The sequence below is a fragment of the Staurois parvus genome, unplaced genomic scaffold, assembly GCF_062004578.1.
Source record: "Staurois parvus isolate SC_StPar_1 unplaced genomic scaffold, SC_StPar_1.0 ptg000050l, whole genome shotgun sequence".
In the NCBI taxonomy this organism is placed as follows: Eukaryota; Metazoa; Chordata; class Amphibia; order Anura; family Ranidae; genus Staurois; species Staurois parvus.
This window is the reverse complement of record NW_028317846.1, coordinates 3,607,706-3,622,307: the sequence shown is the minus strand read 5'-3', so window position 1 is coordinate 3,622,307 and position 14,602 is coordinate 3,607,706. Positions and strand designations below refer to the sequence as shown.

The 14,602-nt window shown below is 39.8% G+C and overlaps 1 protein-coding gene across 8 annotated transcripts in view; it reads right to left on the bottom strand.

Moving 5' to 3' along the window:
* Positions 1 to 14,602, bottom strand: part of PARP4 (poly(ADP-ribose) polymerase family member 4) — a 346,684-nt gene that overhangs the window by 256,017 nt on the left and 76,065 nt on the right. For all 8 annotated transcript variants that reach the window (XR_016309539.1, XM_089666213.1, XM_089666217.1 and 5 more), the window contains exons 20-21: positions 6,719 to 6,800; positions 595 to 732 (exon numbers count right to left, since the gene is read on the bottom strand). Coding sequence is in view for 7 of the 8 variants with exons in the window: in XM_089666213.1 (XP_089522339.1) it covers positions 595 to 732; positions 6,719 to 6,800 (220 nt within the window). In the remaining variant the exon portion in view is untranslated. The remainder of the gene's footprint in view (positions 1 to 594; positions 733 to 6,718; positions 6,801 to 14,602) is intronic.

Here is a 14,602-nt window from a genome sequence, read left to right as displayed (position 1 = left end):
CTCAACACTATTCTACTCTTATATGTCACCTTGAGTAGGGGGAAGGTGTTTTGTAGTACATTAATATTGACACAATTTTGATGTGTTGTTTTGATTTTTTTAAGTTGGTTTTTCAACACTACAAATAGGAACAGGATTGGCAGCGCAGCACTATTCAACTCTCATTCTTTTTTTATGATGGACATCTGCGCAGGTTCTTGTTTTCTGATTATAAGTTTTAATCTTGAATGAATAAAGAGAAGTCTTGATACAAGCAAAAATGTTTAGAAAACATGGGATTGAAAAGACATCCATCCTCTTAGGACACTAGCAAAAAAAGTACATCATGGGAGTGGGAGGGGTTATACTTGGTTGGCCAGCATTTTTTGTTTAAAGGCAGCAGTATAACTCAGTGCTCCTGAATTCTATTATTCCTGTGTCCCCAGATGAATGTTTAAGAAATAAGGGTTTTGAGTTTCCTTCTGAGTGTTACTGTTACTGCAACAAAATGATAAGATATTCTAGCTGAAATATGTCATGTTTTTCACCCTAGAGAAAAAAGTCAGAATCTGCACAGAGCTGGAATTCTACGCAAGACATAGTACAATGTTTTACCTCACTGTCTTGGTCTGGGTGGGTCTCAACCCACATTCTCGGGATATAAGTATCTTCAAATTCTATGTTTAAGTAAAAGCCTTCCTCAGTCAGGGTACTGCCTTTTTCCACTTGGATCACAGCTTTGCACTCTGTTTTCTACAAAGTTAAAAAAAAAATGAAAGCATTAGTGATCCTTACATCGCCAGTGATTTATAAACAAACATTAGCCTATGGGCATCTTATAACATCTCTTCATTTCTTTTCGGACCATGATAGATGGGATTTTCACAGTCGCCAACATACAGGTGAAACTCAAAAAATTAGAATATCGTGCAAAAGTTCATTTATTTCAGTAATCCAACTTAAAAGGTGAAACTTAAAAGGTGAAACTACTATATGAGATAGACTCATTACATGCACAGCAAGATAGTTTAAGCCATGATTTGTCATAATTGTGATGATTATGGCTTACAGCTCATGAAAACCCCAAATCCACAATCTCAGAAAATTAGAATATTGTGAAAAGGTGCAATATTCTAGGCTCAAAGTGTCCCACTCTAATCAGCTAATTAAGCCATAACACCTGCAAAGGGTTCCTGAGCCTTTAAATGGTCTCTCAGTCTGGTTCAGTAGGAATCACAATCATGGGAAACACTGCTGACCTGACAGTTGTGCAGAAAACCATCATTGACACCCTCCATAAGGAGGGAAAGCCTCAACAGGTAATCGCAAAAGAAGTTGGATGTTCCCAAAGTTCTGTATCAAAGCACATTAATAGAAAGTTATGTGGAAGGGAAAAGTGTGGAAGAAAAAGGCGCACAAGCAGCAGGAATGACCGCAGCCTGGAGAAGATTGTCAGGAAAAGGCCATTCGAAAGTGTTGGGGACTTTCACAAGGAGTGGACTGAGGCTGGAGTAAGTGCATCAAGAGCCGCCACACACAGGCGGATCCTGGACATGGGCTTCAAATGTCATATTCCTCTTGTAAAGCCACTCCTGAACAACGAACAACATCAGAAGCGTCTTACCTGGGCTAAAGAAAAACAGACCTAATCTGTTGCTCAGTGGTCCAAAGTCCTCTTTTCTGATGAGAGCAACTTTTGCATCTCCTTTGGAAACCTAGGACCCAGAGTATGGAGGAAGAATGGAGAGGCACACACTGCAAGATGCTTGAAGTCCAGTGTGACGTTTCCACAGTCTGTGTTGATTTGGGGAGCCATGTCATCTGCTGGTGTTGGTCCACTGTGCTTCATTAAGTCCAGGGTCAACGCAGCCTACTACCAGGAGATTTTGGAGCACTTCATGCTTCCTTCCGCAGACGAGATGTATGGTGATGCTGACTTAATTTTCCAGCAGGACTTGGCACCTGTCCACACTGCCAAAAGCACCAAAACCTGGTTCAATGACCGTGGGATTACTGTGCTTGATTGGCCAGCAAACTCACCTGACCTGAACCCCATAGAGAATCTATCTAGAGATAGATGAGAGACATGAGACCGAACAATGCAGAGGAGCTGAAGGCCACTATTGAAGCATCCTGGTCTTCCATAACACCTCAGCAGTGCCACAGGCTGATAGCTTCCATGCTACGCTGCATTGAGGCAGTAATTGCAGCAAAAGGGGCCCAAACCAAGTACTGAGTACATATGCATGCTTATACTTTTCAGAGATCCGATATTGTTCTATGTACAATCCTTGTTTTATTGATTGCATGTAATATTCTAATTTTCTGAGATTGTGGATTTGGGGTTTTCATGAGCTTTAAGCCATAATCATCACAATTATGACAAACCACGACTTGAACTATCTTGCTTTGCATGTAATGAGTTTATCTCATATATTAGTTTCACCTTTTAAGTTGCATTACTGAAATAAATGAACTTTTCACGATGTTCTAATTTTTCTGCTCTAGAAGAGTGGGTTTTAACATGGAAAGGAGGCACTTTAACACACAAATCTCAAGTTCACTTCACAATTGTGGATCTGGAAGCTAGGGAGCCTCTAAGCACTTTCTGGAAAAAAACATGGAATCTATCTGCCTAAAAGAAGCAGTGTCCAAGATGCAGTCCCTGACAGCACTCACCACATTCAGAGGTGAATCAGGGCTGAATACAGGGAATGTGACACAACATTCTCATTAACGTGAAAGGCGGAGACCATCTTAGGCAAAAAGGTGGACCTTCATCTCAAGATAACCTTGTCTTTATGTAAGACCAAATAGTGCTACTCACAAGACAAAGCTAAAACCTTCTGGTGGAGGTGATGGCCACAAGAAATGTTATTTTATTGATAACAACATCAAAGAAATGTCCTGCATAGGTTCAAACTGGGGTCTTAGTAACACCAACAATACTAGATTTGGAAGGAGCATGTGCAACCCCTTAAATGAAAATGTAAATCAGCGAATTATTAGCAAGAGGACTTGACAGGGGTAAATACCTGACCTTTGATGGTTTGATATTGATGGTTTGACCATTGATATTGATATGGGTCTGGGATTTACCCATGTAGTCGACAAAGACCACCTAGCCTTTCTTGATCTTGATAATTATCACAGCAACAATCAGATCCATGCCAGGAACTACACCAAACCCACAACAGGAAACTATTTTTTACATTATAAGAGTTGTCACCACCCACGTTGACTTAGAAACATTCCTAAAAGCCAACTTTGTTGATTGCACCATAACTGCACCCAGCAATCTGACAACATTTCACAAGGTACAATACTTAAAAATAAATTTATCAAGAAGGGTTACCCCTTGAATATTGTAGAAGAAGCCCACACACTTTATACCAATGGCCCTACAACATCAGAACATCCTACTGAAAATATGCCATCACAGATTAGATTTGTCATTCAGTTCCATAGTCATCATAAGCAAATGGAATATACTATACGCAAACACTCGCCAATCTTGCACCAAGACCCTTACTTCCAGTCACTTTTACCACAACAAACCAAGTTTTCATACAGGAAAGCTCCCAGCTTAAAAGGGAAAACAGCACCCAGCAAACTTAAAACTAAGACAAAGAACACAGTTCCTCTCACCCTTTCCCCTATTGCTGGTATGTATCAGTGAAAAAAAACCCTTATATAAGACATGCCAGTTTATTCATCATGGATAAAAGGAGTTCACTGTCAAAGGGATATCATATCAGATTAAGGAATTTTACACATGCTCTTCTGAATGCGTGGTCTATTGTCTAATTTGTCCTTGTGGTCTGAACTATGTGGGTAGAACCACGCGTACCCTTTGTAAACGTTTTGGCGAGCACCTTCGCCTTATAGAGGATGGAAAAGATCAGCATGGCGTACCCAGACATTTCCTTCACTGCCACGGTAAATCCACTAACGGTCTTAATGTGTGGATCATTGAAGGAGTTCCACAGGACCTCCCTCTGGCAGAGTGCTTTTTGCATCTCTGTCAGAGGGAAACTTTCTGGATCTACACCTTGGATGTGTTATCCCCTGGTGGCCTAAATGAAGAGCTTGAAATAAGCTCCATTTTATAGAGACATTCGCTTCCTTCCAAATGGTGGTTATAAATATCAACACAATATCCTTATACAGCTGTTTGTACTTTATCACTAGTAGTTCTTTCCTCCAACAAATTTAGGTATATCCCTTCCTTATCCCTCTCTCATTTAACTACAATCCCTTTTAGTACATCACAAAGGGATTATAAGGAGATACACAAAATGTACATACTATTATAGCAAGCCCATTTATTAAAATGCGCTTTTCTAACTTTGTTTTTAATTTTGCTTTTATATTTATTTTTATTAATTTTTTATTTATGGTACAATAATCTACCTTTTTCATTATGTCATTAATTTATTCATTATTATTAACATTTATTTTCACCTCCACTATTCTAATTTATTTTTAGAATTAATTTAATTGTCATTTTCTATTTCCCTTCTATCGAATATGCCATTTTTTAGATATATGTTATTATATGTATATATACACACTCGTATGCTTTTTAACCCAAAAGCATTAGAGCTATTCTCTCCTGTGTTTTTATTTCTGTTTTTATATCTGTATTAATTCCTGTACGATGCAGGAAAACATTGAGGTCCTTAGGACTCAGGAACTACTTGCCACTCTCCCATTCTCTTCACACTATAAAAATGTCAGGGTTCTATTGGGGCTCAGGTCTGAAGAAGGAGCCTACTGAGCATGCTCTGAAATGCATTACCACCCCCCTTCACCTCCTACATCCGACTCTGATCTCCAAGACTCATTTTGATGCACAGGCACATCCTGGGCACTACTTCCTGATCCTATAGACAGAGTTTGCTGCTGGACGTCTGGATGTTTCACCTGGATCTTATTACACCACATGATGAGTCTTTGTAACTATTTATCTTGTAAGTGAAATGTATCTATGGTTTACTAATAAATTGTCAATAGTGCACTTAGAGGCGCCTTCCTCTCTTTTTCTATCTTCTCCATCTCTCCACCCTCTCTAGAAGTAGATAAAAAAAACATTTTTGAAATCAACTACTGAATGCAGCTATTATTTGCATCCCTACCCTCTGAAGACAAGAATTTACCAAACTCTTAAACTATGGTTCTCTAAAATCAATTACATTAAGCACATAGGTGACCTCTTTCGGATGACTGACTTTTTTGGATGAGGAAAAATTTAGATTAATGTAGCACCCTCCTAGGTTTCTAGGGGGAGCTAGATTAGATTTTTCAGCTAGAAAGGCTGATTAGCAGCCTGGGCTGAGTTAGAGGGTTATTTTAGGTCAGGGCTGAGAGGCTCTGCAGGTCAGTTCCCTGATACCTCCCTGCTCTAAAATCTTGGAGAAGATTCTAGGAGCAGTGGGCGGGGGTGAGGAGGAGCTAGTCTGCACACTTAAGGGTTTCTGGCCAATCCCCAAGCAAGGAGCTTGGCATGGGGCCAGGACAGCCTTTAAATGAGCTAGAGTTCAGGTGAAATATGTGAGAGCAGGAGCTGGAGTGTGGGGCGGGGAAGAGGGCCCAGGGAAGCTGAACCTCCCTGACCCCCTGAGAAAGGACCATCTGTGGAGGTAAGGAAGGAGCCAGCCCAGCAGAAGGCCTAAAGGCAGCTACCAACCTGCAGCTTGTAGAAGAAGGGCAATGAGTACTGCTACACCCCCTGGACTGGAGTAGGGGGGAGAGGGCATTTGGACTGTGCTTTAAAGCTGCAGGCTCTAGATACCCTTGACCAGGGATTCCTCAGGACAACTGGATAGAGGAGAACTACCTGGGGTTTGGGGTGGTATGTAAGGAGAGGCTGGAGAGCTGGAGAGGCCAAGCAGAGAAACCCTTTTATGGACTTGTACATAGTTTCAGGAAGTTGTCCTCCATTTAACAATTCCAAAAAATAAAATCCAAAAACAAGCTCAAGGACTCCTGTGTGCAAGGTCTAAAGGAAATGTGTGTTGCCTGGCTGCGACTATAGGGAGAGCCAAATCTTCAGCAACTCCTAAGGGGTTTTACTGGATGGAGTTCACAGGCACTCAAGAGTACAAGGGCAGTTTTCTCAGGGGCTGATACACCCGAATTACTGAGTATTTATAGAACTTCCAGTTGAACTCAAACTCCTTCCCTCATTCCTGCGCATCAATGGTCTACCCTTCCCATCCCTCTACTCCAGAGTCATCCCCCTCTGAGCTTTTCCTTCTACCCCCTTTGGTCCCCCAGGCTAATTGCCATTTTCTTTATTCTACTATCCTCTTTGATCCTCCTAAACTCGTTATGACTTTAACTGCCTCTATTGGTATTTCTTTTAAAAAGTCGAATATAGATGGTACATAGGCATTTAGTGATTAATAAGGACTCATGGAACGTAATGCTATATTTCTTTTATTTCACATACCTACTGGTACACGCTATGCCATCTGTCAACTGGCCAGTTGACTGTTTTTTCTCTGTCTCTCATAAACTGACAAGTGTCTATGTTGACTGTTACAGCATTTTGTATTTCAACCCTTGCCTTGTCAATAAAGAATTAAGAAAAAAGAATAAAATTCAACTGCATACACAAAATGCTCAGTTCCATTTTCCTTGTGTTAAATGTTATGTTTAACCTATCGTAACAATTAAGAAATCTGTATTTCAAAGGGCTCACAAACATATAGAGCGTTATCGATCTATGACTTACTTTTTTTTTTATGCTGTGTGTAAAAGACTCTAAAGCTTCAATTTTTCGAGGCATCTCAACTGACATGTCAAGGGAAAAATTGCTGAATGAGAGAAGAAAAATAAGTTAGAAAGTTGAATATAAGATGCTGAAGCCCTAGAAGTATTTAAGCAATTTTTTTTCTATCAAATGCAATTCTTTTCAGTTTTGTATTATTTTTTTTTTAAGAAAAAAAAATTGAATTTTTAACTTATGAATGTATTTATTTTATTTATTACAGCTACTTATATAGCGCCGTCAATTTTTGCAGCGCTTTACATATGTATTGTACATTCACATCAGTCCCTAACCCTTAAGGGGCGTACAATCTAAAGTCCCTAGCCTACATTCATACATACACATACTAGGGCCAATTTAGACAGGATCCAATTAACCTACCAGCATGTCTTTGGAGTGTTAGAGGAAACCGGAGTACCCGGAGGAAAAACCACGCAGGCACATGGAGAACATGCAAACTCCAGGCAAGTGGTGCCGTGGTTGGGATTTGAACCAGCGACCCTAGTACTACCAGACGGAAGTGCTAAGCATTTAGTCACTGTACTTCCCAATACAATGTGACTCAGGAACTTTAGGCTTTACCTTTAGTTTTAAATGCAGCTACCTTTTGGTACTTGGACACTGGCAAAAAAGCTGCTGGGAGATCCCCTATGTAATCCCTTACACTCCAAGGTAACTTCAGTTTTGTAGCAAGCAATAGGGAGGTTATGAGAACAGAAGGGAGGGTCCTGTGTCCAGTATTGTACTCCAAGAAATGGATTTTACAGGTAAGTCAAAAATCCTATTAGTTGTACAGACAGGACACAGGATTATGATCGGTTGATTTACTAAAAATAAATACTGTGCACTTTGCAAGTGCAGTTGCACTCTGTATGGAATTTGTGCCAGAGCTTAATAAGTGAGGCGAAGTTTTGCTTTGCAAAGAATACCCAATCATGTGCAAGGAAATAAAGAAAAAAACAACACTTTTGTTTGCACATAATCAGATGAAGAAAGTCAGTAGAGTTTCCTCTCATTTACTAAGCTCTGAAGCAAAGTGCCTTGTTGAGTGCAACTGCACCTGCAAAGTGCACAGTCGTTAATAAAGCACCCCTTAGTCTTTACCATGAGATGTCCAAAATCAGTTTAATTGAGGGGTGGTAATAAACATATCAAGAAGAGATTGACAGAACTCAGAGAGCAGCTTGTAGGACCTGACACCTGCAACTGGCATCAGAAGAGGCCTGAATGTCCACCCAAACTTACCAAACGGTTAAACAGAAGACCAGGGGCAACCTTGCACATCTGAGAAGCAGAAGACAGATGCTGAAAAGCCCACGAAACACTAACAGATCTGGTAAAGTATGCCTTAACATGGAAATGAAGAACCCTATCCTTTAGTCCAGTGTTTCTCAACATTTTTTCAGTCAAGGCACCCTTTAAAAGTATGGACAATCTCAAGGCACCCTTTAAACGTCTGCATAATCTCGAGGCACCACATTTCAAAATGCAGAAAACTATTCTAATAGTTTTATATAAGGCAGCAACATCCATACATGTAGGACACCCAATGTTAGAGGCGATATATTCTTCCAAAGCAAATATACCTTTGTACACTGGTACTGACTACTATTCCAGTGTTTCGCCCTCAATTTCTCTCCCTAATGTGACCCGTGTATTTATAGAGAGGGACAAGGGAGGGGCAAACAAAGATGCTCTGCAGGCACCCGACATCCTTCTTATCAACTGCAGCAGTTAGAAGGTGCACAAAGAAAACCTGTGGCTTTGTGTACTAAAAGGTAGGCTTGATCCACCTGCTGGCCTGTATTTGAATTTTGGGCAATATTTAGGCATTTTGCCAAGGCAATCCTGAAGAAGCCTGAGGCACCCTGGCTGAAAGACTGCTTTAGACCATCGGCTCAAATGATGATTTGTCCAATCTATCTACTGTAACAATGGTGTGTAGGATATTAGGATATTGTAACTGTATATAGTTGTGTGATATATCACCCCAACAGATTTGTCAGAAAACATTTTCTTTTCTTTCAGAGTCAACATTTTCTATGGGACACTATACTACGAAATGCTCCCACAAATGCGGGCCATTGATTGCAAACAAGATTTGTTCATTTACACACATGAAAAAGTATTTTTCCTAACAAATTAATTTAAGACCACGTTGCAAAAATTAATACACCCCAATTTAAGTCTTAGGACCAAAGATAAATTTTAGACAACATTCTAATTAACAAGAATTCAACTACAGGTGAGTCAATTCATTAAATAGATGTCTAGCAGACAGTTGAATATAAAAGGGCGTTACTTAACAAAGAAAACCCCGTCCCATTTCATGCTGTCAGCAATGGCACCACATGGAAGAGAAATGTCACAAGGCCTAAGAAAGAAAATAATTTCTTTACACAAGAAAGGTGAAGGCTACAAGAAGATCAGCAAAGTTTTACTTATCAGTCAGAATACTGTAGCAATAGCGATACAAAAATGTAACAAAGATGGAACTGCAACCATCTCACAGAGACATCCAGGCTGTCCACAAACATTAACACCTCAACAGGAGCGTCTTCTGATGAATAGGATTAAAGAAAATCACAGTGCAAGTTCACTTCAGTTAGCTAAAGAAGTAGAAAACCAAACTGGGGTGATTGTTTCCCGTGACACAATATGGCGTACACTGCAGAGGAGTGGCATGCATGGGTGTCGTCCACAAAGGAAGTTTCTCCTAAAGTCCATGAACAAAAAAGCTTGCCTAGAATTTGTCAAGGCCGATACATTTTTTTAAACTGATGGCTTCAAAACTGTATGGTGTCGCAAAGGTGGGGAGTACTAAGAAAAATGCATGGTGCCTACAGTGAAACATGGTGGTGGCAGTATCCTTCTGTGGGGCTGCAGGAGTGCTGCTGGTGGGGAGCTGCATTTCATCGATGGCATCATGAATTCACAGATGTACTGCTCTATATTGAAAGAGAAGATGCTACCACAACTCCGTGCCCTTGGTCGTTGTGCATTTTTCAAACATGACAATGATCCAAAACACACATCCAAGACCATTGTTTCAGTTCTGAAGAAGAACAGTGATTCAGTAGCCAAGTATGTCTCCTGATCTGAACCCAATCAAACACCTATGGGGAATTCTGAAGAGACAAGTTGAGCATCACTCTCCATCCAGCATCCAGGCTCTAAAGAGGTAAAGGGGTATGGGTGGCGGTGGACATGGTATACTTGGATTTTGCAAAAGCATTTGACACAGTTCCCCACACACGGCTAATGTGTAAGGTAAAATCTACGGGCTTGGAAAAATCCGTATGTAAATGGCTAGAAAACTGGCTAAAAGATTGTATTCAAAGAGTAGTGGTTAATGATTCATACTCTGAATGGTCTAGGGTTGTCAGTGGTGTACCCCAAGGTTCAGTGTTGGGACTCTTACTTTTTAATATATTTATAAATGATATAGGGTCTGGGATTTAAAATACCATTTTGCAGATGACACCAAGTTTTGCAGTGGAATAACGTCCTTACAGGATGTCTTCAATTTACAAGCTGACCTCAATGCACTGTTTAATTGGGCAACTGTGTGGCAAATGAGGTTTAATGTTGATAAATGTAAGGTTATGCACTTGGGGGCTAAGAATATGCATGCATCATACATACTAGGGGGAGTACAACTGGGGGAATCAATGGTGGAGAAGGATCTGGGAGTTCTGGTAGATCACAAGCTTAATAATGGCATCTAATGCCAAGCTGTGGTTTCGAAAGCAAGCAAAATCCTCTCTTGTATTAAAAGGTATAGACTCCAGAGAAAGAGATATCATATTACCCTGTACAAATCATTAGTAAGACCTCATCTGGAATATGCAGTTCAACTGAATTTATTCTCTCTTGAGAAGAGGAGATTAAGGGGGGATATGATCAACATGTATAAATACATCAGTGGTTCATATAGTGAACTTGGTGTAGAGCTATTCACCCTGAGGTCATCACAGAGGACAAGGGGGAGGGGCACTCTTTACATCAGGAGGAAAAGAAGTTTAATCTCGAACATGGAAAGGTTTCTTCACAGTAAGAGCTGTGAAAATATGGAATAGACTCCCTCAAAAGTTGGTTCTGGCCAGCTCAGTGGATTGCTTTAAAAAAGGCCTGGATTGTTTCTTAGATACACAGATTATAACTGTATACTAACATTTATAGGTAATGTTGATCCAAGGAATATCCGATTGCCACTCGGGCATCAGGATTTGTTTTCCCTGCAGGAGCAAATTGGATTATGCTTTGCTGGGGGGGGTTTTGCCTTCCTCTGGATCAACTGTCGGTATAGGATTATACCTTTTTTTTTTAGTGGTTGAACTGGATGAACTTTTGTATTTTTTCAGCCAGACTAACTATGTAACTATGTAACTATTGTACGCCCCTTGAGGGTTAGGGACCGATGTGAATGTACAATATATATGTAAAGCGTTGCATAAATTGTGGGCGCTATATAAGTACCTGATATAAATACATATGGTGTATATTCACGTTATTGGCCAGGCCAGCATCTGACTAAGACAGATGTATTTTACACAACAAAAGGATAGAATAAGGAATCCTTACTAAGTTAATTTATGCAAGAGACAATTGCCTTACCTTTATTATGTTGGGCTAACCTGTTTTTGGACAAATATGTGAAAACTCGGGGAGTTTCAGAGCTGGTTATTTGCAAATCTACAAGCATTGTAAAATGCAAGTTTGGCTGATTAGATTTGAAAAGGTCTTAAATATTCATGGGGTCCTTGTTTATGAGAAATAGCCTTTTTAACACCTTCCCACCAAGCCTATAGCAGATTGATGGCCAGGCGGGATATGACTTCCTGTCAAAAGGAGCCGCTCAAGCGGCCATGGGGCTGCACAGCAGCACAATCTGTCACCTGCTGTGTCCACGGAACACAGGCAATGACAGATCACTACACCGGCCCTTTGCCAGTGTCATGTGACCTCTGTGAACAATCACAGCAGATCACATGTCAACAGTATACAAAGGATGGCTTCCTGTCATGCCATCCATTGTATACAATTGTGTTGTTAGCTGTGATTGGTCAAAGCAGTCACATGGTACAGACAAGGCCAATCACAGCCCATCTGTATCATGTGATGAGCTTTGCCCAATCACAGCTAATCACAACAAAAGATTGAATGAAACAGTTTCATTCAGTAACAATGATTGCAAATATCAATGAAATACATTGGTATTAGCAATCATAATGTGTAAAAAAAAATAAAAAAAAAATCCTGATCACTTGCCCAGAGTAGTTCAATGTTACTATGGTAATATTGTATTGCTTTGGTCACAGTGTGTTGAAAAAAAAAAATAGTAAAAGAAAGGAAAAAATAATGTAATAAAAAATAAAAAAATAATAGAAAAATTTGAAAAAAAATAAAAATAAAATTAATTATTATTTTTCTTTTACATACTGTCACCAGTCAGTGTCCCTGATCACCGCCACACCAGTTATATAATAACGCTGCACTGGACCGGTGACAATATGTATATAAAAAAAAAAGTTTTTTTGTTTTTTTTTTACATTTCCACATTTTCCAAAAAAAGTAACAAAAAATAACAACCTCCAAAAAACTCACCATGCCTCTTACTAAATACCTTGGATTGTCTACTTACCACAAATGAGTAATTTGAACTATCCTGGCATTGTCAGGCCTCAAGAAATGAGATTAGCCGTCAGTATATCAGTGATCGATTGTGAGATATATATACATGGTTTGTGGACTCTATAACTTTCCTACAGACTAAATACGATATACATTTTTTATGGGTACAGTGTAGCATGACCGCACAATTGTCATTTAAAGTGCGACAACACCAAAAGCTGAAAATTGGCCTGGACAGGAAGGGGGTAAAAGTGCCCGATATTGAAGTGGTTAAAGAAGTGGAGTCTTTACCTATGCAAAGGAAAATATGCAATTTTCCCTCAAAGAAAACGAGAAGTATATGGTTAATGGGTTTGAGGCGTCTTAAATATTCATAGTGTACTTTTTTATGGTGAAGAGAATTTCAAAGCAGGTATCATGTCCACCTTTATACGAGGATGTTAAAGACTGCAGTTTTGCCATAAACAAGATGAGTATCTATTTAACTTTTTAATTAAAATCTATGCATGCAGCTGTTCTAGGCCAAGACACTTTGTTTGTAACATATAAGATCAAAGATGCTCATAAAACAAACCAATTAGATTGCTCGACACTTTGGTCCATGGTAAAAGGTGTATATTAGGATAGGGTATTTTGGCTGTATCATCAGAGCAGGACTGGGTACGTTGAAGGCTTCTGATCATTGTATTATTTGCAAATACTCTGTGGACTCTGTTTGGTGCTCTGCTGCGGGAAAAAAATAATTTCTTGGATAGAGGAGTTTTACATTTCATGTACCTCGACAGCAATAATTATTGTGTAGAAGACTGCAGGAGGAAGGAGGGGGGCTGAACTTCCAGCTCACTTTGCAGCGGCGAACTGAGCCAGAAGTGGGAGTGAGTACCTGTCAAAACCAGGTATCTGCTCCCCCCTCCCCCACAAAAAGTGCCAAATATGGTAGTGGATGGGGGGAGAAGACAAACAAGTGGAGTTTCCACTTTTGGGTGAAACTCTGCTTTAAAGTGTATTGTGTAACAAACAGCAGAATTTGGTGGCATTACTCTTGCTTTGGTGACTTTGTGCTGAGTGAGTATACTTGTATTTATCTCAATAATGGAGGGAAATTTTAAAAAGGTGGCACAAGTAAAGGACACTGAGGCTATTGTTCAAGCTATACAAGAATCTACTGATCCATGGCAGCAGGCACAAAACTGGGTTTATGAAAATATATGTGGCAAAAAGTAAAATACACATAAGGCGAAGTATGTACTCATTTATGCTGCTGGATGGATAGCAGGGCAATACAAATATGTGTTTCAGCAGAAGCAGAAATTGGAAGATGAGGTGGAGTTTTTAAGAGCTGAAGTCGAGAACTTGAAATTTCTTGCCCAGTAGGCTGCTGTATTTAATGCAGAAGGTAAGCATATTGCTAATGAAAATACGAAATTATGCAATGAGATTACATTTGTTAAAGAAAGTTTGGAGAATGCCCAGAGTGCCATATGGGAGATATGCTCCAAATGTGCAAAGGTTGACCATTCTCAATGTTTAGCAGAGATAGTGTCTCTAAAGAAGCAGACTGTTGTTGTTGCTGCAAGTAAGGTCTACGATAAATGTTTAGACAATGGTTTTGTAGCAGCTGTTGAGACTGACTCAGGCATGGAAATAGAGAATGGGTCTGACCGAGCAGTGGAAAATAGTAAAGAAGTGGCAGTGGGCACCTCGGATGAATCTATTGTTGGTGAATGTTCCTCAGATAATGAGAATGTGAGGTCTCGCGATTCTGGCCATTGTAATGTGTCTCAGTTGTCGTGTTCAGAGAAGGTCTTATTCAGGGAAATTACCTCTGAAATGTTTTGCTTGTAAAAGGTTGGGGCGCATTGCACGATATTGTTTTGTGGGTAATAATAGTAACCAAAATACCAAAAAAATCTGCTCTCAGAGGAAAAGTGTCAATAACTCAACCAAACAGCAGCTGAACACAATACCCCGATACTAGGTATACAAAAATAGTGTAAACAGAAGTAAACTGACAGTGCAGCGCTTAACCAGTGCATAAATCAAAAACCTTAATCTTAAGAATTATGCGTGATAAATAGTGATGATACAGTATAAAGTCTCTAATAGAGTCAAATTGAACCAATCCCACGTGCCGTGATGAAACCAGAGAACTTCATATAATCAGTGTGATACCATCCACTTGCATGCAAGACTTGTGACCGCTTACCAAGAGTG